This window comes from Columba livia, chromosome 13 (assembly GCF_036013475.1).
Source record: "Columba livia isolate bColLiv1 breed racing homer chromosome 13, bColLiv1.pat.W.v2, whole genome shotgun sequence".
Classification (NCBI taxonomy): Eukaryota; Metazoa; Chordata; class Aves; order Columbiformes; family Columbidae; genus Columba; species Columba livia.
The window spans coordinates 9,959,354-9,983,857 of NC_088614.1; the positions used below are offsets into that span (position 1 = coordinate 9,959,354).

Genomic DNA, 24,504 nt, shown 5'->3' on the forward strand with positions numbered 1-24,504 from the left:
GCTACTTGCTAATAGGCACTGACTACCCCAGCCATGCTTCTGGAGGCAGGAGAGCAGAGTCATTAAAACAAAAGGCAAAACTGATTGAAGTTAGCTTTATTCCAAAATATGTATAATTTACAGGACTAAGTGCTTCATTTGTGAACAAAACATTTCAATACTTGTGAATAACTTACTAATAGCTTTGTGTAACACTTCAGTTTCCAACAGAGGGAAATATGAAACAGCATTTTGGCACAAGTTTTTCTCTGCATGCATTAATATACTTAAAAGTTTCACAATTACTAGGACAACATTCCTTCTTTGGGATTGTCACTTGTAAAATAGTCTAAGAAATGAATGCTGCTCATTGCAAGTTTACTGGCTTAAACAGCAAGAATTAAACACGGACATCCTTTGAAAACTAAAGTTGTCCACCTGATCGAGATCCCACCAGCGATGGGAAGAAAAATATTCTAAGGACATTTCTCAGCCTTACTGAGAATAACTCACACATGCTTTGGGAAAGACTCACCCATGAGATTTATTACTCATCCATTCCAAATAGTTACAAGTTTAAATGAGATCATAGTCAGGTGTTGAATTCTGTAAGCTGAAAAATACATGGCTATCTTCCATATCTAGCTTTATCGCAGATGCGCTTGCAAGTACCTGTAGGCAGCAGTTCTGTCAATCCAGCTCTGCATGCGGCGCCTGCAGCAGGCACATAAAGCACAAGTTGTTGTGAAACGGAGGTTGTACAGTTTACATCATCACGAGTCATCTATTATATTCATTGCTAGTTGCACTGAAGATACTGCTGTAAAGCCAGGACATGAAAGAGAATCAGAAGCAAAAGACTTCTGTTATTTAACTCCAGGAGGTTCCACTGTTTCGGGCTGTCTGATTTCATTTTCGGTGAAGCGGAAGAGTCACGCACACAAATACAAACATACCCTCAACCTGACTGCAAGGCAACGCAGCACAGAACGGTGTAGTCCTTGGTTCTGTTCATTGCATAGCAATGGCATTTTAAATGAGAAAATTAAGTCATGCTCTAAGCAGCACACCCTTCTAGCACACAGTTAAATTCACATCAACAGTTTAAAAACAACAAAAGGAACAGAAAATAGACATTTGCACCATGCATTGGAGCTTGCTACAGCTAGACAACCATGTCCTCATAGTGTTCACAAAAAGTGATGGCGCGAAGTCTGTTCACAGCGGGCCTGTTCTATTAGGAACACAAGCACAGCAGCACCTTAAACCAAACGTGAATGACAAAGCTGACAAGGCCCAGAATGTTAACAACATTTTGGTATGAATGTATTTGGAACAGTAAACTGTACATTAAGATCATATTTTTAAAAAACAATGCATCAGAAAAAGATTAAAGCAAAAGAAGCTGTACAACCTTCATGATAAAGGCAAGTACATTTGGTTCACCTCTCAGTCGTCGTTTCAGTAACAGATACTCTCTTGCAAGTCGAGCACCTTCTGTTGATCCAGGATGTATTGTGTTAGTCCTATCAACTTCTCTGTGAAATGCCAGTGAAAAACCCTTAACACTCTAAGATCCCAAGCCTCTACCCAACCTCACAAACTCAGTTCAGATCTGACTAAGCACATGAGCATGTGTTGGCAGGATGAGGATTCACAGCAGTGCAAGGCAGTCATCTTTCTTTGTTCTGTTGCTCTACACAATCAAGGTACACGTGACTAACAGGGAAATGCAGCCTTTTGTTTTCAACAGAAAAAAATGACTGTGTGTGTGCCTTGGAATAAGAATTTGTAACAAGTGTTAGTTTCCTACATTAAGTTACAGACACTGATTGAATTGTTCAAAACTAGACAAGGTCTCCCAAGGCTTGAGTTACAGCTGATTCATTTACAGCTACAAGTATATATAGTTTGTAAGATTTTGTATCCTTTGGAAGAAAAAATTTCTAGACACAATCAGCTTTGCATAGCTAAGAATACGTAGTGTAAGTAAACTCTGACTTTAACCTACCAGTTTCTCTAGGCTGGGGGTATGATTCCCTCCATACTTAAAACAGAAAGAAGCATTTACAAGCACAATAGCAGAAGTAGATGCAAATAAAGCCAAAAGTAGCAGAAACAAACATCTACTGTTGTACAAACTTTTAGCATTGCGACAAACACGGAGGGCAACAAGACAGACCTCTCATCTTTCAGCTGGTTTGTGTTTATGTTCTCACAGAATGCACGTCCCAGATTCGATATGTTCATTTGTTTGATTTTTTTGTATCAACCTGAAGATGCAACATTACTAGAAAAATACTGTGGTAGAATACCTAATTTTGTCATTTATCTTAATTCTCAGTTTCAAAGTACGAAGGTAAATAAGGTTCAGTTGTATCTTCAGATGAAACAGAATTACAAGTGATGCCTTCCTTTTTGAATACATCCCAGCTTTAAAATCAGAACTCTAGACATTGTGAAACCTGGGGGGAGACTCTCCCCAAAGCAAAATCACTGTATTCCCCAGGAAAACGGCTTGATTCCTTTCTGCAGTTTCTTCAGCCAAAGACTGGAAGCGTCTGAACTCACACCCAGAAATGCCTAAAACTTAAACAGGCAACACAGCTGTGGTTTCAGGGTCAAAGTAAAAGCAGAGATGCTTACCACATCCGCATGTTAACTATGGCCATTTAAAGAGTGGTAGGAAGAGACAAAATTAAGAGTGTTGCTCATTTTCAAGAAAACAAGCTGGCTGCAATGGATGAGTAACTGAACCCCCACATCTGAGTTGAGGATATGAAGCACAAAGCATCGTGAGTCTTCAAAAACTAAGGCTTGAATGTACATTGCTGATGGGCCATCCAGTAAACAGGCAGCCGATACCTCTCACAATGGAGGAGTAAAGCCTGTGACAGGCCCAGGAATTTGACATGAAGAGGGTCCTTTTCATTTAAGGTAACATAAACTAAGCCTGCCTGGGACAAAAGCAGAGGCGTACACTTTACAGGTATTATAGTAAGAGATAAAATGAGTTAAGGCCAAATTCCGACATACATTCACAACTGGCTTAATTTTTTTTTCTTACAAATGAAAAATACTGCAAACAATGGTATAAAGGGTAAGATGGAACGTCTTTTCTCTGAAAAATCAGTTTGTTTGAATTTCACTATACTCAGAAAACCTCTCTAAAAGCTGCAGGAACTGAGGCCTGCAGATCAATGTGCAAAAGCAAGTTACAGCTGTTCTGACCAGGTTTCTGGGATTCCAACTGTTTTTGGAAGCTCAAAGTCCAAAAACAAGACCCTAGGTGAGTGTTTCAGAGAATTTAACTTCCCATTTCTAAAGGTTTCTATTAAGGTAATACAGGTATAAACCACCGTAACATTTCTCAACTTTCATCTTAATAGAGCTAAGAGAACTTCAGCAAAAAGAAATTATTCCAGTCTTTGAGGCACACACATTGTAACATTTGCATCTTACAGTCAGAAATAATTTAAGCAAATCCCTCCTGAAGACTCTAAAAATGGTAGTCCCATTTATTACACTAGCTAAAAGGATGATATACTAATTTTCCCTATAATTATGTATTCCAGGTTCTTTTCCTACCCTTCAAAGGGCATCAGTGCCACTCAGGGAAAAAAAAACAAACAACTAAGTACTGCTGTCTACATATTTTAAATTATAAATATATTCAACAATTCCAAGAGTCTATATCTAGTGTTGGACAGGTATTTGGAAAATACCCACTTATTCAGGAGAAAGAGCTGCAAAGGCATAAAGTAAAAGAAGACAATACAGCTTATTATGTTCATGTCAAATTTCAAATACAAGCTACTAAAAAAAGTAAACAGAAGCAGCTTACACTAATAGAATCCTCCCCATAAGTTCAGGGAAGCATCTGAATTGGACAGGTCAGAGTTTTGGTCCAGCACATTGGAACCGTATACATAAGCCAGGAATAGAGATATACACAGAACCACTTTACAAGTTCTTCCACTTAAATGAAAGCAGCATCAGCTTTCTAAAGAAGTTTGAGGAAAAAACATAGGCACCACATAATATTTTTCAAGGTTCAAACATACATTAACAAGTTACAGTCCTCCCTTCCCCCTTTTACAGACATGTAGCTTATGTAATGTTACATACGCAAACAGGACCTTCAGCATGAGAAGCCTCTTGGGCCAACTGCTCATGACAACTACATTCAATGATGCAAAGCGGATATCTTGGTCAATCTGCCTCTCCCACCCCAATAACTTAATTTCAAAGCACAGAAAAGAGTTCTGTTCCGTAGCGCTCAATGGCTGGGCTTGGCAGAGCTCTGAAACAAGGAGCACAGCTCTTCACAGGTCTGTGTTTCCACTGAGCTGAACTGGGACTCCATTGTATTCCAGGCCAAGTCAGCCAGAAGAAAGTCATCCATTGCTGTCTGTGTCTCGTTGCTGGTGAGGAACAGACTCCCTAGATTCTCGAAGCAGCTATCCATAGTCTGTGTTTCAGCACTACTGAGCTGGACTTTGCTTTCCATGTTCTGAGTAGGTATATTTTTAGTAGTCGGATACACTTCTGTCTGGGTTTCCGTATCAGATGAGTCAGTACTCATGGAGAAACTAGACTGCTTCAGAATACTTCCTAAAGGCAGATGGGTATTACTGTCCAAGAAGAAATTCAAGTCTGTCTGTGTCTGTGTATCAAACATCTCCAAACCTAAGAAGTTAGAATTTCCTCGGCAGCTATACGATTGAGTGGCACTGTCTGAAAATAAGAAATCAGTCTGTGTTTCAATGTCCAGTGACTCCAAAACTGGCTCAGAGTTCAGGGTACCAAGCTCACTCTCTTCAGTCTGAGTTTGGATATTGGATGCTGAAAAGAACTCTTCAATGTCAAAGTCTATTCCCGTGCTCTGTGATGGACCAGATGGCAGATGTGTATCAGCATTAGAACTTGTCTGAGACAAAAGGCCACGATTATCCAGTGTCTGGCCAGACATATTTCCTGAAAAGATGTTTTCCAGATCACTTAGTAGGTCCATTGTCTGGGTTTGATTATCCGTTGTATTTTGAGGTGGAAGTATGTTAGTCTGTGTGTTGAAGCTGATAAGGGATTCAGACTTAACCGTATCTTGATTCAGGCTCTTGCAATTACTCCTTTGCAGCAAGGTTTGATCTATATTTGCAGGCATTAAGCTGTTTTCTGGAAGTTCAATGTGAGTAGAAACATTATATGGCGGATGAACATTGTCAAAGATGTCCGAGCACATCACAGCCTGGTCCATCTGCACTCTGCCATCCAGCGAGTCCTGTGTCCTACTGGTTTGAGTCTCTCTAGAAATGCCACACGTTGGAAAACAAACCTGACTAAATGCATCAGTCTGAGCAGCTATGGATGAAGTTAGTTTGGAAGCAGGCAGCAGCGTCTGCGTTTGTACACTGATGGGTAACGAAACCTGTGAACTGAACGACAGATCTGTCTGAGAGCAAGAGGATACAGAGGAACTGGGAGTCCAGGCTGCAGCCGGTACAAAGTTCTGTGAAATATAAGATAGGTCAGTCTGTATATTTATTGAAGAAATTTTATTCTTGGGACAAACATTCCCCAGCTCTTGCCCCGTGTTATTCGATGCAACTTTATCCAAGTCAACTTGTACCCCAGTACTTACTGGTTCATGATCACCAGAATTTGTCACCTTTGAAACAGGCATACTATCTTTAAATACAAGTGTTTCTGCCTCCAGTGCTGGAATCAGAATTCCTATAGATTGAGGCAATAAATGAACAGTACTTACAACTGAACCGTGATTATCAACAGCTACTACAGCAGGTTTGACAGCAGAGTCTGTTGCAGATACATACACAGGCAGGGGAGCCAGCTGCATCACTGGGAGTTTAACCAAAGCCATCTTGGGCTTTGGTAAAAGCATCTTGGGTGTACATTTTGGCTGCATTTGGTTCGTGAAGTTAGAACTGCGGGAGCCTTCAAGAGAGGCCGCTAGTTTCACTTCCGAGGACTCCAGTTCCTGAGTGCCAGGATTATTGTTGTGTGTATTGACGAATGCTTCGTTTGCTTTCTCTGCCAACTGCTGATTATGGATGGAGCTTTCCATTTTTCTTTTCTTACTAGGAGGATCCCTGTAAACATGAGATTAATAATTTACACTCCTTTCAAGCACAAAATATCTGCTTTCCATTCTTTTGAGTCATGGCATTTAAAATAGAAACTGAAGTCACAGATGAGGTTGGATATGAGAAGACAACTAATCCTGATTAAAACATAAAAAGACTCCACGAACTTCAGTTTTGTAAAATTTCATTCCTAATTTAAAAAAAAAAAAAGGCTACCTCTTTCATGGAGACCTATTTCTAAATGTAGGTGGAATTTTAGATGGCTTCTTCCCCTTTGTACACTAAGGACTCCGATCCGAAGATGTTTAATTTGTTACTTTGCTGCTAACTCAGATTGAGCACTGAAGGTCAAAATTAGTGTATGGGTAAAGGTCTCTCACAGAAACTGAAGATACAATTAGCACTGCTGCAAAATTAAGTTTTGCATCTCCAAGACAGGACAGGCCTCAGGAAACAGATTACTCTTTATGAAATAGATGTACACCTTAAGACAAGTATAAATCTAAAAATGCATATATAGGCATTTAAAAAAAAATCCACTAATACTTGCAAAGTTGACTGACCTATAAAGAAAAGACACTGAACTTCATTCCACACCACAGTTATCAGCTGTAAACATTTCCAAATCATCTCTACTGTCAGAGAACTGTAAAAGCAACAAGAGCCAGGAGCATTTATGCCACGCAAGGCAGGGTCACCGGTACTATCACACTGACAGTACTTTTTGTTTTATATGTGGAGAAAGCTGATCTTATTGATTAGACAATCATCATTGCCTTCAACAAAACAGGAACTACTAAAAGCAACAGAACAAAGAAACTGCAAACTGCTTTATAGCTAAAACAATGTGAGCCTATTTCCAACGTAATCAACAGAAAGGAGACAAAAAGCCAGTACATGCGAGACAGAGGACTTGGTGATGAATGTAAGTATCAATACTTAACTGTTCACTTTTACCTGTGTTCTGCAGGAATTTCGTGGCCAGTTCTGTAAATATGAGACAGTAATGCGGTTCTGCTGGCATAAGGGCACCCACAAGTACACTGGAAAGTCTTGCCACAGACCTCTATGTGCCGTTTCAAATACCATTCTGTACCATAGGAGTTACTACACTTATCACATTTGTGCTTCTTTTCAGCATGCATTTTCATAAAGTGCTAGAATACACAATGAAAAGTAAACATCAGCCTTTAGCTAAGATAAAAAAAGAAATCAAGTTTAGGGGAGACATTAATATTTACATTTTTTTAGTTGTTAAATAGCACAGAAGAGTAGAATTAAATCTCTTTCAAAAGTCTCATTAGGATAAGTTACAAGCTTAAAGAAATCAACAGAAAGAATTTTAAGTTTGCAAATCTGTTTGTGCTACATGCATCTTAAAAGACAGATAAACATTTATGTGTCCTAATGCTATTGAAGGTTTCCTATGGACATTAATAAATCTATAGATAAACCTTGCCAAAGAGCATAGTAAGTGTATGTTGCGACATGTGCGCACTCCTCAAGATCTACAACTGAATAAACGGCCTCAAGTCAAACAGGTCAACTTCAGAGCAAACACCAGAATTTTTCCTTTTCTAAGTGCCAGCCACTCAACTCCCATGGTCTCCCCAGGTTATCACAGGTAACCAACAGCAGAAGAGTGCTCTTTTACTCACTCATGCAGAAACAAGGCTTACATGTTTGCTGCAACAGGTAAACAAATGCATTTTGATACTAAAGTAGATAAAAACTCTTAACTCTTGACCACTTCAAAAGCAGTTTAAAAGCATCAGCCACATTTTAAGCCTTTGTTAGTTCCTACTGTGATTTGCCCACACCCCCATCTTCAATCTTTATCTTTTTGATTTGTGGAGGGGGCTGTCTTCTAGTTTAGCAGAACATACTGGGCATCTGCCTGAGCAAAAGGTTTGAGTCCTCTAATATCAACATGCAAATTCATTAACCATATGGCCATGTGGAGTTTCCGCATACAATTCTCCAACTTCTGGATATATGTTGGGGAGCTTTGCTCGTATCTGAATGTAAAAGTGCACACTCTTCGGAGCAGAGACAGCCAGGACCAAATCAGTATGAAAAGAATACTCTAGGAAATAGGAATACCTGTTTTACAAGAGAAAACTGAGAAAATGGTCTGTTTGGTCCTCTAGGACAGCCTTCAATAGGACAGCAGTAGAATTTCTGTGAAGTTTTCAAACCTTTCCTTATTGGCGCATTAAGTTTTCCATCCTGAAAAAGAACCAATTGAAAAGTTGACAATTCTACAGGTTTGCATATTAAAGCCAACACTGAATACACATCAACTTCAGCTCACTGAGTTTACACACCCCGATGAGTTGAAGACACTTTCCCAAGTGATTTGAAAGTTCAAATGGAATTTTCCACCTATGTGGACACTACGTTGCAAATATACCATCAAAACTACCAAGTGAAATCACAACAAGCTCTATAGAGCAGTGTTACCATACTTTTACTCGCTGCCCCTAGTCAATTATAACCACCTTTTGTGTTATTTGAGCCAAAAGCTTTCCCCACAGATATTGCACTACACTGCCAATTCAATGTGCTTTTACTGGTTAGCAGCACAGCCTACTTGAAGCTCCATTAAAATTAGGCACACACTGTGTAACACAACACTGCCCTGATGCTGGAATTCTGCTGGCATGATTTAGAGTTTACTTGTAATAAAATGAAAAATGCCAAGTACACTCTGCCACTTAATTCAGATCACAAACCACATCTCACTTAAGTCTACAAAGATAACAACTGGTATGCTAATTCTGAACCTCCAAACATTAAATGGCTGCTATAACTGCGCTTTTATGTGATCTGCCTTCAGTGACCATCACACATACACAACAGAACTAACAGAACATGCTCAAAAAGGACCTAAAAAATACGTATTAAAACACACACCCTAGTGGGATTTTCCACATTGTTCAACCACATAGAACCTATTTCTATTGAGGACACAGCCATGGAAACCAGACAAGACCTGTCCCTCTAGGCACATCCTATCTGAAAGAGGCTCAGTGGAAACACCAGGCAACTGTGTCTAAGCAAAAAATTAAAATGAACTATTAAAATCTGATGCTCAGAGTAGACGTGAGTGCCCTTACAGCCTGAGACCAAGTAGGAGGCCAACCAAGTCCACAGAGCCAGTGACAGCAGTCCACGATGGCATCCCAAGATAATTATTCAGGGGAGAATCACCAGAGCATGCCCTGTTTGAGCTCTGCACCTGATTTTCCAGAGCATGAGCGCAGTGACAGTGAGCACAGTAAGTGGCAGAATGTTGATTTTACAGCAGTCACTCCCTAGCTGCCTTCCCTGGGCAGATCTCCAGCTGCTTCGTGTTTACACAAGTTAGACCAAACATAAAGAATCTGCAAAGCACAAATCATCCCATGTGAAGCAAATAGAAAGTATGTACCTTAAAGGGGTTCCCTGCTCACACCCGCAATTCTTACTACCTACAGTTAGTCACAACCCTCTGTGTTCTGAGCTTTTGAAGTGCTAATTTAATCTGCACATCAGCAATATCATGAAGCAGATGAGTGAGACACTTAAACGATTTGGGTTTTCCTCAAATCATCTTTCAGTCTAAGATACTTTTGTAAAATGTACTCCCTTCAAGCAACGTTTCAATTGTATTTCCACACACTCAACACTGCTACCTGCTGACATGGCCATAAGTTCATTTTTGTTTGTAACGCACCATACTCAAAGAAGCGAAGTTTAGAGTCTCTTGACCAAACTGATCAGCTGCCATTTCATCAGGGAAAAACTGGGGTAATTCTCCAAAAAGGGAGTTTTCATGTAATGTTTTAACCTTCTAAACATCTCTATGTACAGCAGTTTTCCCCATGGACAAATGATTCATAAACAGGCCTGGTTTATCTCTGCTGAATAACTACTGTGATTATTCTTCTGCTTCTGAGAGCCACCCAACAGGAACACGACCCAAAGAAATCTGGTTGTTCCAGCCCCACTACCCCCAGTTACACTTTTTAACCCTGAGTTCACCCAGAAACACTTTGACCAGATGCCAGTCTCCAAGTCTTCAGGAGAAAAAAAGATTTGCCTTTAAGTCAAAACTATGGTTGGTCTCTCCCACCGCAGACAAAAATCAATACACTTAGTAAGCGACAATCTGAGTTACTTCTTTCCAAGTAAGAAGTTATATTTACTTTCCAAGTTATATCTACGTTCCAAGTAGAAGTTATATTTCCAAGTAAGCGTGTTATATTTACTGTCACAACCCAATGAAAGACATGGTAATATGGGAAATATGTTCAGGCACTTAGGAGGTAAACCATAGTCAGGTTATTTAAAACTACTTAACTACTAAAGGTATAGAATAACACCAAGTGTTTAAATGCTATATAAACAAGAGTAAAATGCTTTTTTAAACAGCTGCAACATAGATTTTCAAGGCACAAATGACAACAAATTTGTTGTGACAAGCTGAAAGATACTCTACACATATAAATAACCCTATTCAGACAGTAATCTTGTTTTGACCCTCTTCAAAGTCCTCCAGGCTCTAAATGATTAATCTGATATCTTAAAAACCCGCCTGGCCAGTCACATTTCAGATGTTCTCACAAGTTCTTTCCTTGTATGTCTGATTTTACTTCCCCTGTTTCTGCAGTAGCCACCCACCACAATTATTGGTAGATATTTGTTCAATTAACTTCACACAACGCAGACACTTGTGTTGTAAGGAATCCTGGCACTGGACAGGGTTTGTGGCAACAACATCGAAAATGGAAAGTAACAACCCTGGCTACTGATTTAGTCAAGGTGAACTTAGTGACGTCTTGCTTTCCTGAAGCAGCAAGGCTTACTCCAAAGGATTAATTCAAAACAATAAGTTACTGTAGGCTGTAGCCAACTATTTAAAACACTTTTTTCTTTTTTTTTTTTCCAGCAGAAGATCATGCATTTCTTAACTAAACAGGCTGGAGAGAAATGCCTTTATTCTTATTATGACAACTATCATTGTAGTTAATATTTGCACATGGGTAACCTACCCCTTCCAGTTTAGCACTGACCGCAGCCCCGCTGCTATCACAGGAATCCACAGAATCCTTTCCTTTACATGAACTCCTCTAGCTTCATTTTTCAGCTACACAGAAGTCTTCCCCTTCTCCCCATAAAACAATACAGAGAGAAGACCGAAGAATTAAAAAAAACCCCAGGCCTAATATATTCAGTGCCAGTTTGCATCCACTGTTCTCATTTTTTATTGGCTTAGTTAAACTAAGGAGCCAGAAGATAAACATTTGTATATCAACACTTCATCATATCTTCTTGTGCTTGGCCAAACAAGGCAAATTCTTTTAATGTCCCTTTGTCAGTGACCCTTGCCATTCACCCCCCTTAGGAGCCCTTTTCTATATCTCTTCTGCTTTCATTTTAGCTTATTCAAATCAGATTTCTACCCTACAGCAGTGACAGAATATCCTTCTGACATATTTTAGGGCTGCCCTTCTCACAGCAACGTTACCCTAAGTGCTCATACACATATGACCAAACAGCTTTTGCAAGTGTTATTTCTGCTACAAACCAGGACTGATCAAATTGTTATCACTCCTCAAGACTCTAACCTCGTACTACTGCACTTGACTCTGTTTTCACAGGGAAATCTTGCTTTCCTACGTACATGTGCTTTCTCTGCAGCAACATGACCTCATAGTTTCTGGTATCAAAAGATCCTACCGGTGCAACTTTTATTAATGAAAATTAACCAAGTCAACCTCCCTTCTCTTCAGCACTATGTTCTCTCCTTTCCCAGTAGCTTCTTACCGTCTCATTTACAAAGCTGCCTCTTCACTAATTCCTCATGTTTCACTAACAAATGCAATCTACAAAATTATTTTTGTCTGGACAATCGGTTATCTCTTAAAAGGAAATATTAGTATGAAAATGTTAGTCTGAGTCCATCTCTTTCTGGAGAGACAGAGTAACACACACCTCTCTCATATATATATATATATATATTTAACCTTCACATCTTTATCCTTTCATTCAAGATGCTTTGCTGAGCTATACATAATACTGAAGATATTTTATCTAAGACATAGTACAGAAAAATTAGCCTCAGTAACATTTTTCTCTCAACTACAATGCCCTTGGAATACACCAAATGTTCCTGAAAACCTGCATCCATCCATGTTTCGGTATTTATCACAAAATTTAGTAATTATGAGTGAGAAATATGTTAAAATTCTAAAAGACACCAATAGTTAACAGCTATCTAAGCAACTGGTGAGAAAGCAGCATTTCCTCACCCATCACAGCCCAAACATGGGTTACAGAACCCACCAGCCGCAGTCCTCACTGGCTGCTGCATATCCTCAGCATACAAGCTCACAACCAAAATAACCGTCTGCCGAACCCAAATGAACATTTTTAACTTCTGTTGTACCTCCACTCATACGCAGAGGTGAGATATAACACATAACACCCACAAAAGTTGTTAGTGCATACTAGGAAATTAAATAAAACAATCAGAGATGGGAGATGCTTGAAACTATTTGCTTTTGTCCATCATCAATGACCATCTGTAACACACACTTTATTCTCCAATTAGCCATTTCACAAAACAAGTATGTTTATTGTTTGCCCACTGGGGCTGCACTTTCAGAATGCAGCTCTGAATGCTCCGATTTCCAGGAATAGGACTTGTCCTTACACACTTGGCATTATGATTTTGAGAACAGGGTATCTTTCTGAAAGGCCCACGCTCAAATCCACGCTTGCCGAGCCGTGGCTCTCCTCCTCCCCAGCATACGCTGCGTTTTCTCCGAGCACTATGGTAATGAGGGCTTGTTTCCAAAATGGCATCCACCTAGAGCTTTTTTCGGCTCAGACACTTTTAAAAAACAAACAAAACCCCCAGCATAACAGCACTCAGGGTTCGGATTATGATGGTTTGCCAACTGCTAAGAGTAGGAGATGCAGCATTTCTGCACAGCACCTCACAAGCAGGGGTACAGAGTCCTCCTGATGAGAGACAAGCGATAAATGAGTGAGATAACAGACACTGAGCACCAAAGAACTTTAAACTGCTCTAGTTATGCTTAATGCTGGTACAAAATCGGTTATTTTCTGTAAGCAATGTTAGTGGAATTCCCAAGAGGACTGCTCGGGCTGTGCGCACTCACTCGTGTATTTACACATACACCGGCACAAGCTTAACGCGTGGGGCAGATTTAAACAAGAGATAAGGAGAAACGCGTCGTTACACCCATGTGGAACAACCCCCTACCCGGTCTCGCGACGCTCCCCAAACCACAGCCCAGTAAAGCCAAACGCCGCCGCCCCCCGGGCCGGTCCCCAGCCCCCGAGCCCTCCCGAGCGGGAGCGGGTCCCCTCGCCGGCCGCAGCCGGCGGCCCGCGGCTCGGGGCGACGCCTCGCAGGGGCGGGGGCGAGGCCAGAGCTCCGGTAGGTCCCCCCGGTGGCTTCGACCCGGAGCTCCCCGTCACAGAGCCCCCCAGCCCGCAGGGCGGAGCGGGAGGGAGGCGCCCGGCCCGGGCTGACCGCGCGGCGGGCCCGAGGCGGTACCTGGAGCGGGTGGGCCTTGCTGAGGTGCATGTTGAGGGCCGGGCTGTTGGGCAGCACCTTGCCGCAGCCGGGCACCGTGCACAGGATGTTGGTCCGCACTTGGGACAGCTCTGTCACCGAGGGCCGCACCAACTCGCCGGCGGGCGGCAGGTCCCCCACGGGCACAGGGGCGGGCGCCGGGGGCCGCCCCAACCCCCCGCCACGCCGCCCGGCTGCTGCCGCCGCCATGTTGCTGTCAGCTGCTCGGCCCCCCCACTTCCGGGAGCGGCCGCCAATAGGCAGCTCCGCTGTTGAATATTCAGCAGGCGCGTGGCGCGGCCGCGCCCCCCTACGTCGACGTCGCGGGCGCTGGGAGGGGAGGGGAAGCGCCGGGGCGGCCGCCTCAGCGAGCGGGACGGGGAGGGGTGGGCGATTTCAGGGGAAAATGTACAATAACGGTGAAGACAGCACACGGAGCTTATAGAATCATAGAATGTCAGGGACTGGAAGGGACCTGGAAAGCTCATCCAGTCCAATGCCCCCGCCGGAGCAGGAACACCCAGATGAGGTTACACAGGAAGGTGTCCAGGCGGTTTGAATGTCTGCAGAGAAGGAGACTCCACAGCCCCCCTGGGCAGCCTGGGCCAGGCTCTGCCACCCTCACCAGGAAGAAGGTTCTTCTCAAATTTAAGTGTAACCTCCTCTGTTCCAGTTTGTACCCATTGCCCCTTGTCCTATCAGTGGTTGTCACCGAGAACCGCCTGGCTCCATCCTTCTGACACTCACCCTTTACATATTGATAATAATTGATGAGCTTGAGCACTTGAAGACATGTCAATACCAACGTGGATGGGGCTGCAGTGTCACCTCCACGGCTGGGATAGTTTGCACTTATTCCCTTGTGGAGACTTGAGTTTTAAAGAACCAGTGACAACACACAGGAGTGTTTTCTCTTGGAGTTTGGCCAGTTAGAGGAAAAAGGGTACACGGGGCCCATCCTCAACGGGAAGAGCGCGGTGACGTGCGGAGCTTCCAGGAGGGACTGGGGCCTTGGGCTGGTTCTACGGTCCTGTCCTGCGGCCATTCTGTCCTTCTGAATTATTAAATATTATTCATGCCTGCTTTCCCGAATTGCTGCGCCACCCTTACAATAGCCTCGGTGGAGATAAAATGCATATCTGAAAATAAGACCAACTTTTGGGTTGTCAAGGGGATGGAGAACGGAGCCTGCCTTTCCCAGAAACAACAGGCAGAAACAGGCAGTGGGCCAGGTGCAGTGGTTTACAGTATTTTGGAACCTCATGGTAAATCATTATCATCTCAGGTGTTCGAGCTATTTGGGAGAGAGCATTAGGAAGAAAAGGTTGCAGAGTGAAATGCATACTGGAATTTTAATGGGTCTGACTCCTGGGAGGCTCTGTGAGGGTATGAGAGACGGTAAGAGCCACCTCTGAATGTCCATCGTGCATTTTGTGTATTGCAATTGTTTCAAAATCCTAACATGGCTAAATATTTTGTCAAACTAACATTGAAATCACACAGGTGTAAGTCCTAAAAATATATCACTAGCAGATAGTCCTAAACTAACATTTTATCTGTGAGTTATACAGAGATGCTGAAAACCAAAACAAATGAAAAAAAACAGTCTGTGTTAAGTCACATTTCAAAGTCAGGCCAAACAAAGTTCTAGGAGAAGACTTAACTTACATGTTTATTTACAGTTTTAAAAATCAAAACATTCCCATACAACCTCTCCAAATATTCACTGTGTGTGCCATGATGCTATGAAGAGCATCTCACCACACCGACCTACCTAAAGTAAATCGGAAATTCCACATACACAAAGTACATGCACAAAGTTTCCAGCTAACAGAATTTAAACAAGAAACATTTGTACGCTATATCTGAATTTTCAGATCAAATCCATCTCAAAAATGATGCAGCAAGTTATACAAAAATCCCTGTATTACCAACTATAAATAACTCCAGTATAAAGCTGTTGTTTGCATCAGTGACTGTTGCCATCTCGATTCTGCATCTTTGTGTCCCCAAGCACAAGCAAGCAGTAATGTGCAAGGATTGCAGAGGGATCAAATACTATTTGAAATATTCTAAACCATGGAATTCTTCAAAAGAAAATTATTGCCTGTTTCACTGTATTCCTTTAAGATCAAATTTCACAAGACATTAAATAACAAAAAACCAAACCTAAACAAAAAAATCAGTCTGTTGGTATTAAGTGTTTGTTATTGGCTGTTGAGCTTGGTCAGCAAAAACTCTGGATCTGAATTAATACCCATTAAAGCTGGACTGAAACTTCTTACTGACATCTATATTCCAAGAGTCTCTTCTTCCCCTTGCCCTATAATGGTCTTTGAATATCTTCCTCATCTACCGAGACAAAAACGTGCCTGACTGGCAGACAAGTAGTTCTGCGTATTTGAATGGGGCTGTTCCCGTGATGAAGTGGGGCAGGTGTTCTGTGCCGCTGCTGGGCTGGAACCGAGACACGGCCACCTCCAGTATCTTCGCCATCTACGTCATGATAGTAAACTGGATCGCTACAGCTCTCTTCTTGTATCTTTAGCTTTAAGATAGCTTAACCTTCACGAATACTACTAGAAATAATTAAAATAACCACACATTCTCTGTTTAAGCTTTGCTACTAACTTTTGTTTTAAAATTATTGAAGAAAAGGGCTAACTCTTCTGTTCAAAATGAGTGTGGAAAAATAATTCAAAGTAATAATTTGGAAGAAACTTCAAAATTTTAACAAATACGTTATTTTTTAAATATCTGGTTTAAGGGTTATGATGATTTAGATTAATACCAGTAATAAATGACATGTATATTTCTCTATGAATCAATTTTAAGTTAAGGGCTTACAAAGCTTCCTGGAAGTAAACCTTTTTTCTCTCTAATTTTAAAGTAATTCCTAGCTTTATGTGGTATACATGTAAGTAGTGGTGAAAGTGGTGCGTCAGCCATACCTAGAGAGAGAGACAGATAATTACAGCTTAACTCAACCAATATTTACCTTTCATAACTGTTCTAAAACTAAAACCACAGCTTGAGTATCTACATACAAACTAGTAATTCTAAAACCAATCTGGTTGTATAGAGACACAAGTTTTTATAGTGGTAACATTTTTATTCTGCTAAACTTCTATGTATTTCTAAACAAACTCTGAAGGTTCTCCCTTATGCAAGATACAAGCAGAATGTAAGATGCCAAAAATATTTAACTGCAGATTTTCCTCCATTTTAAGGAGTCGGAACACTTACCCGCGGGTGCCAAGGATTTCAGCGATTCTAAAAGATGTGGGCTATGAAACCTGACCATGCATCTGAACGGTTCTTTTTTATCCAAAACCTCCAGTTTAGGATCACTTGTAAACATCGTCTCAAGCTGTGAACACAAAATTTAACCAGGGAGTAGAAGCAATGAATATATTTTCTTTATATGTTATTATTTAAACATTACATTGAAAATGTAACAAAACTGTATCTTACTTGCCTATTATTTTTAATGTTAACGTGATTCCAGCTAGAGGAATATTTTAATAAAATCAGAGGGTGCCACCATGTGGTAAACAGTTTTCTGCTGAAAGGGGCAGCTTGTTCAGTAATATTGTAAAACATTAAGTATCATTTAGAATGTCAAAATGCTTAATTCACAAAGCTGATAAACATGATCTAGTAGTCTGAACAAAACTCATACCTGTAATTATTTTATTTTAAAATGTCCTCCCTAAAGTTTATTTAAAAAATCTAATATTTCTTCAATTTGCAATTCAATGTAGCTACAGCTACACTGACGTTATGGAAGAAAAAAATAATTGTTGCTTTTACTACCTTATATTCTGCAAATTCGAGTTTTGGTTGGGGACCATCACCGAAAGCTTCCCGATTCACTCTCAGTATTCTTTCTTTCTCGTTTATGTCTTCTTGGACTATCCTTAAACCTGCTGCAGGGGAAAATTGTAGGGAAGAGAGAAAACAGAAAGACAACTTTGTCAGTGGATACAATATTGTTTTTCTGCTGAGGGGATTACTCCAGTGAAAATCTCAAAATAATTTTAAAGAATTCATTGCGATCTTTTTTTCATAAGCTTGCTGTGTCCATCGTTTGTATTTTCAGTTCTTACCAAGAGATAAGCCTAAGATGAGGTGGAAGGAGATGCTGGGCATTGGGTTGTTTTGGTTTCATAACCGTGTCTGGTGACAGTCAAGGGGGAAACACGCCTTGGAGTGACACCCACCAGGGTGGATGATTATATGTGAATGTAACGTATGTACATTTCCTGTTACGAGTCTCATTTCAGAAGCCAGCAGTAATGACATTCAAGCTGCTGTTTAATTTAAAATATACATACCAGTTTCTTGTGCTACAGTGCTTTCTTGTAGAGGTCTTGGGCAATAAGTTTCGAAGTTCTAAATGGAGAAAAAAAAAATTCAGTTCACTTCCACTTTTAGAGGCTGTAGCTGAAAAGAACTTTCCAGATTTCTTTTTACTTCTCATTCTGGAAGTATTCTTCCAATTTTTGACAACTACTAGAAGTCAGAAAGCCTAGCTTTATTCTGAGAAAAGAATGCCTATCCTATATTTGCGAACGTTTCCCTACTTAAAAGTTTTACACAGAGGAGCAAAGCTAAGTGTCCCTTTCAATAGCCTTCAAGTCATTTCTCTTGAAAGTCTAGTGAAATGATGCTAAAAAATCCTATGACTGAATTGTTCATACCATTTTTTAGACTGAGTTTAACCACCAGGAATAACAATAATGAAGATTAGATGGGATACCAAGTAATTACATTCCCATTGTGATGTTACCTTAATGAAAGGCTGTCCAGCTCAGTAGTTCAATATTATTTTAATTTGATGGTCTCTTGGAAAAGATTAATTTCCCCCCTGCTAGGGGGTGAGAACTAGGCCTGAAACAAAAAGCAAGACTTATCTTAGGATGTACTTGTGAAGCGGCTCACCTGGCTGTATCTTTTAAACACCATATCTTCAAGGGAGTTTAAAGAATGACTTCGAAGCTCCATTTCATGGATGTCTTGGTAATTGGAAGCAACAACCAGGGCCTTTAAATAAAAATTGGAATTGTTTTAACATCAGTCGTAATTATTACTGTGTTCATAATATGGAAAAAATACATTATTTCTAGACATTGTGATCTTTTTGTTTCAAGGTAAGCAACTGCCTTTAACTAGAAGGATTCTCGTATCTGAAAAAAAATGTTGAATAGGCTGCTATTAAGCTCAGGTTAATATTTAAAAGCATTCACAGGATTAACCAGATAAGTCATATAGCCTTATCAGCTGAAAAATAAATAAAATAAATTCATTAATAAAATAATTTAATTACTACAACAGAAGTGTGCTAGAGGGAAAAAAAACTACCAAAGCTGACAGCAGAGTTCAGAGAAAATGTCTTTTAAAACTAATTAACAGCATTCCTTGATGAGCTCTTACATTTATTGAAGTTGCTGTGATGATGTAATATTCAACTTCTATGAGAAAATTTAACTGAATACTCCTAACAAGAAATTAGAACAATTCAAGGTCATCAAAAATCCCAATAAACTGAATTTGTTCATGATACACCATTCCAAAAGTCACAAAGATCTTGTGTTTTGCCCCATTTTTACTACATAAATCGATACATTTAGTGACAAATCTTTACCCATCCTCTTAAAAGCTAACACAGTTCTAGCTCTACATGACTGTGGTGAAGTCAAGGTCCGCACAATTTTATTCTGTACCTGGCATAGCAGAGGCAAATTGCTCTTAAGCACTGAGAGTGAAATGAAGGCGTAGGGGGTCTGTGAGTGGTAGACAACATAGCTGGTTTTGTACTGGTTCGGTTTTGTGTACGGTGTTCCCCAGGCAATTCGGATCCAGATTGCATTATTCTCATATTCTCTGAAGTTGATGGTGACCTAACAGAAAAATAAAAGCTTTGATTTACCAGCACATTCAGGCTCCCAGAAAGATTTTATTGTCTCTTCACCCCAGGTTCACAAGACTCAAACATAACTTAGTGCACCACTGCCTGAATAAGAAATAGATCCCACTAGTGTGGTCAGGATTGTATTGAAATCAAATTTCCACAGAAACACGACAATATTATAAACTGGAGAAAAAAAAATCATCTTTCACACTTTAATATGACTTTTATCCCGTTGATGTACTTCTGAAGGGTGAAAATCAAAATAGCTTATTAAAAATGCCTCTTTTTAAAAAAATAAAACACCAACACAACAGAAAGATTTCTATGTAGAGGGAGAACTAGTGGCAATATTGCCAATATGTCCAATTCTTGAGAAACTCAGCTTTTGATCAGCTTGTGATTTTAGACCTGAATGTAAAATTTATCACTGCTCAAGAGTACACAATCAGAAAAAGGTTCCCTTTCCTGTTTTTCTGGATTTGCTCCTCGCTCGGTTACTTCTTTTTACCTCGGCTCAATCTGGGTGACTTAAAAGTGGGAAAACTTCCTTTAAAAAAAAAAACCACCTCCCTTTGACTGAGGCACATCTAGTCAAGCTTTTAGTCCAACTAGGTCATAAACTATTTAAATCGCTGGACCAACATAACTTCTCAAAGTTTTAGTGGATTTTTTTTTAAATTACAGTATTCCAAAACTTTATTATAATAGAGTTCTATGAACTGCAGCTGATTATCTGTCAGTCTGATTTGTATTTGTTGCCCTCTACTGTTGCCAGCAGGAATCCTTTGTGTGTCAAGAAGTGACTCAGCTCACGAGCCAGAGGTGTTTTCTAGTATCCAGCTTAAATGAAGCTGGTGAGCTAAAGCAAGATAAGGCTTTGGCAAATTGCTCAGTGAAAAAGTGAGATTATAATATTTCCTTTCTATTTTTTCATGCCATGCTCATTTCTGTAGTCTAGAAGCTGCTTCTTGCTGTTGACAATGGTCTTTCGGTCATTACAATGTAACGAGATGCCAGGGCCAAGTTCTCACAGCCATCACAAAATATCATTTCAAAACCAGAACTAGAAGAAACGGATACAATTTTGCTACTAATCCAAGTCATAATAACTGAACTTCCTTGTCCTCCCTACTGGCTACTTCAAATTCCCTCATATTCTGTTTGATCTGATTTTTGGTTTTGTTTGTTTTCCTGTATTGTTATTGGGTAAAAGGACAAACCAATATCAGAGTTGCCAAGCAACATATACAGACAGGACAAAGATTTGATGGAAAACATAAATGTACTGCCTTTCTTGAAGTCTGCCATATTTTAAAACAAACTTACATTTTTATTTCACTCCAGCATAATTGCAAAGTTGCTAGAACAGATATGCAGTACGTTTTCCTATTTCACACGCAGTTCCCACCATTCCCAAATGAATAATTCCATTTAATTTTTGATGCAGACTTTAAGAAAAAAAAAACAACAAATAACAATCTTGCGAAAGTTATGAAAACAATCTATTGACACCAGAGCAATGTAACAAATTTAGAATGGATTTATTCTTACATTTTTCAAGGTTGACCGAAGTTGTCTTTTAAATTTTTTTCTGAAATCTGTTAAGTCAAAAAAATCTGTTTCTTCCTCTGTTACACAAGGGAAAAAAAAAAGATTTGTGTTTACATGAACTAGTTAGGAGATGTATTTACATTTTTGCCGAAACAAAATTAAGCAGAAAAAGCTGAAGTTGTATAGCCTTATGTGAAAAGATGTTCCTTATTATTAATTTGAGCCTCATTATTGCTGTATAGAGAAAAGTTTAATATATAATTAGTAGTTACTAACTTCTAAAAATTGCTTGAGAAGTTAATCAAAAGTATTCTAAAAACACTAAAAATATTTCTATTGAAAAAAACATACTAGAATATATTTGTAATTAAATTGTATGATATGAGGCAGCACTGCAGTAAATTGCTGAGAACTTGAGATTACAAGAAAAGGCATTTTACCTGTTTTGTTCATCTGGTAAACACTCCATATTCTTTTGTTTGGGTAGCTGTGGTTGTCTAAGAAAAATATGAATTGCTCAAAAACAGTGTATTATCAAACTGTAATTAAAGGTACAAATAATTTTACAATACTTTTATGACCAGATTATTTGAAAAATATTACTTCTGATAATGCAATATAATTTATTCAGCATTCTTAAACTACCACTTAGAGTGAACCTAAAAGCAAAAATGTTTTCGTTAAGAAATGGGAAGATCTTTTGTAATTCAGTTAAGCAAATAATAAACGGTATCTCCAAGGTTCAGTGTTTAAAGAAGAATTTTGCCTGAAATGACCAAAATTTAGTCTAAACTCAAAAGAAAAAGTGTAGACTGGTAAAAGAAATCTTGAGATTTAAATTATTGTATAATGAAGTTGGGAATTGATATTGGAGTTAGGAGTTCCACCAGGAGCACTTGCCAATAGTTTAGCCTACGTCACTCTCTGCTGGAGCATGATATTGCTGATTTTAGGGCCTGGTGCACACTGGAGACAAACAGCAAGGCCTGTTGTGACAGGACAAGGGGTGATGGTTTTAGGCTAAATGAGGGGAGATTCAGGCTGGACGTGAGGAAGAAAGTTTTGACACTGAGGGTGGTGAAACACTGGCCCAGGTTGGCCAGAGAGGTGGTGGATGAACCATCCCTGGAGACATCCCAGGCCAGGCTGGACGGGGCTCTGAGCAACTTGAGCTGGTGAAGATGTCCCTGCTCATGGCAGGGATGAGACTGAGTGAGCTTTGAAGGTCCCTCCAACCCAAACCCTTCTGTGATTCTATGATCCCTCTGTGTGTGCTGGTTGTGTCTTACCACAGTTCACATCTTTTAGACCTCAGAAGAAGCAAACATGTTTTTGTTGATTTTGAGCTTTTGAAAGTTTTTTTTTTTTTTAAGTCAGCTCCAATAAGTTTCATCATCTAAAATGCATCTGTACCTCACTAGAACAATTGCTATGTAATTAAGTGCATTATCAGGTTACTCAGAAAAAATATAAATATGTTATTTTTATTAGGTGTTTTGTTTTGTTTTTTACTTACAAATTATGTCTAGGACAGCTGCTTGCTTTATGCTTGCAGAATTCTCCTGGAAAGAATAACAGTGCATAGTGAATTGCAGATCCAGAATTCTCTATCACACCGTTCACTAGGTGAAAAATCTCAGCATTTGTAGTTGAAATTATACTGCACTGAAATCCACACATTCTCCTCAAAGACACTACACCTTCTCCCAATGTGCACACAATTCAGTTTTGAGAAATCAATAATGAAAGATATTTCATCAGGGTTTATGTGTTTCTGCAGTGGCAGCAAGAACATTGTCTTTATAGTATGATGTACAAGCAATTAGAAAGGAAAATTCATGAGCATTCATGACATTATGCAACACTGATTAGTATTTCATTGTCAAAAAACATACTTGATTCCTCCTAATTTAACCTTTACAGCCTGAAGATTTTTAAGAACTTCCATAACAATACTTGTTACAGATAAGGATGTTTCAGAAACAAAAGCTATTTTAAAACATTACATTAGCTATCTCACAAGAATAACTTGACCATTTCTTGCCTGCATCCTGATCTACACCCCATGTAACTAATATTTGGGTATGATATTCATAAAGAATGATACAAAAAGCTATACAATTTGAGATTTTGGTAATAACTGTACCTATCTGGGTTTTAATACTCTATGTAATGACTCCTGGTACATATAAAGATTCCTGGTACACCAAAATCAGAGTACGTAAGTAGGAGACCAGAAAACTTTCTCTGCTTACAGTACGCAGAATGGAAGTAGCTGTGGCCAAGGAAAAGTCTGAAAGCTATAAACTAGTGCTATCATTACCTGTACTAAATAGATTTAAATAAGCACTATGTAATGAGTAGACATCTCAATAAATGCCTTTATTTTACAGTTTAGAAATACACCCATTTCTTACAGGTTTATCACACAGAGATTTTATCTATGTTGTGCAACTTAGAGCTCAGACATGTACTTCCATACTCAGTAATGGCCAATCCTGCACTCCTATCAATAAGACTAAATTGGTGGTATTACCAGGTTAGCTTTACATTTTCCAGACTACAAACTGCCACCTGATGCTGTGTTACAGTCAAAGAAAATTCAGTTATTCATAAGAATGTTTTTCGATGGTGCTTCAACACATGTCCTGTCGGTCACTGACAGGCAGTTCCCAACGCAAGGATTACCTCGCAGAGCTGAACAACGTCTTGAGAAATGTTGTCCTTCATCTGGTGGAAGTTTATGGTCTGCAGCTGGGCCTCGGAGAGAAAACCCCATTTCTGTAGCATTGTCTTGATTTCATCCCGTGGGATTTTTAGTACAGTCCTTCGGATATACTCAGCAACAGTTTCATCCATGATGAAGCTACCTGAAAAGTTGAAATGTTAACGATGAAGGCACAGGCAGGCTCGAGAGGCTGGCTCCCTTAGAAAAGCACACAAAGCTGCACCCAGGCTCGACTAGAACACTAGCATCAATCCTAAGTGTGACGCTACCACAGATTTCGGCGGACGCCAACAACAGCGAGGTTTTTTTCCCCAAGCCCTCAGAAGTTTCCCTCACCAACCGAGGCCTGGTGTCAGTATCTGGAAAGGGACGGGGCGGGGGCCCTCACCCAGAGCCGTTACTGCCTGTCCGATCCCATAAGCGTCCAGGTGGCCTCAACGGACACGAAGGAAGCCGCGTATCTGAACAGAATAGAACAAAATAGAACAGAAGAGAATCCCGCACCCCTACCTGCGCCCCGGGCAGCCGCTGCAGCCGCCCGGCCGCGGAACCGCACACACACCAGCGCTTCCCTCCCGCCAAGCGCTAGGCACCGCCCACCTTTCGAAGTGACCAATCATGCTCCGCAAGGTGCCCA

The 24,504-nt window shown here is 40.1% G+C and overlaps 2 protein-coding genes across 6 annotated transcripts; both read right to left on the minus strand.

Moving 5' to 3' along the window:
- Positions 1-81: 81 nt before the first annotated feature.
- Positions 82-13,926, minus strand: ATMIN (ATM interactor). 2 transcript variants are annotated; one of them, XM_065028329.1, is made up of 4 exons: positions 13,657-13,926; positions 8,187-8,312; positions 7,041-7,240; positions 82-6,089 (listed from the first exon to the last, which is right to left on the minus strand). In XM_065028329.1, exons 1-4 carry the CDS (start codon positions 13,882-13,884, stop codon positions 4,259-4,261), a joined length of 2,385 nt encoding a protein of 794 aa, XP_064884401.1. In that variant the 5' UTR covers positions 13,885-13,926; the 3' UTR covers positions 82-4,258. The 2 variants fall into 2 exon arrangements, with proteins under 2 accessions (XP_064884401.1, XP_021146308.2); XM_021290633.2 differs by lacking the exon at positions 13,657-13,926 and having other exon boundaries at positions 7,028-7,240.
- Positions 13,927-15,322: 1,396 nt separating this feature from the next.
- On the minus strand, positions 15,323-24,475 carry CENPN (centromere protein N). Of its 4 annotated transcripts, none has more exons than XM_021290770.2 (11): positions 24,378-24,475; positions 23,828-24,009; positions 22,656-22,701; positions 21,580-21,636; positions 21,140-21,216; positions 19,401-19,577; positions 18,619-18,720; positions 18,012-18,069; positions 17,491-17,603; positions 16,921-17,044; positions 15,323-16,625 (listed from the first exon to the last, which is right to left on the minus strand). In XM_021290770.2, exons 2-11 carry the CDS (start codon positions 23,996-23,998, stop codon positions 16,510-16,512), a joined length of 1,041 nt encoding a protein of 346 aa, XP_021146445.2. In that variant the 5' UTR covers positions 23,999-24,009; positions 24,378-24,475; the 3' UTR covers positions 15,323-16,509. The 4 variants fall into 4 exon arrangements, with proteins under 4 accessions (XP_021146445.2, XP_013223196.2, XP_021146446.2 ...); XM_013367742.3 differs by having other exon boundaries at positions 23,828-24,005; positions 24,378-24,473; XM_021290771.2 differs by having other exon boundaries at positions 24,256-24,451.
- Positions 24,476-24,504: the final 29 nt, after the last annotated feature.

Coding starts and splice junctions, on each gene's coding strand:
- ATMIN (XM_065028329.1), bottom strand. CDS start 13,884: ATGGCGGCGGCAGCAGCCGGGCGGCGTGGCGGGGGGTTGGGGCGGCCC. Junction 7,241..8,186: donor AGTTTTCTCTTGTAAAACAG/GTATTCCTATTT, acceptor TGTGTATTCTAG/CACTTTATGAAAATGCATGC. Junction 6,090..7,040: donor GAAATTCCTGCAGAACACAG/GTAAAAGTGAAC, acceptor TCATGTTTACAG/GGATCCTCCTAGTAAGAAAA.
- CENPN (XM_021290770.2), bottom strand. CDS start 23,998: ATGGATGAAACTGTTGCTGAGTATATCCGAAGGACTGTACTAAAAATC. Junction 18,070..18,618: donor TGTTTAAAAGATACAGCCAG/GTGAGCCGCTTC, acceptor TTCTCCATTTAG/AACTTCGAAACTTATTGCCC. Junction 17,045..17,490: donor TCGAATTTGCAGAATATAAG/GTAGTAAAAGCA, acceptor TTGTGTTCACAG/CTTGAGACGATGTTTACAAG.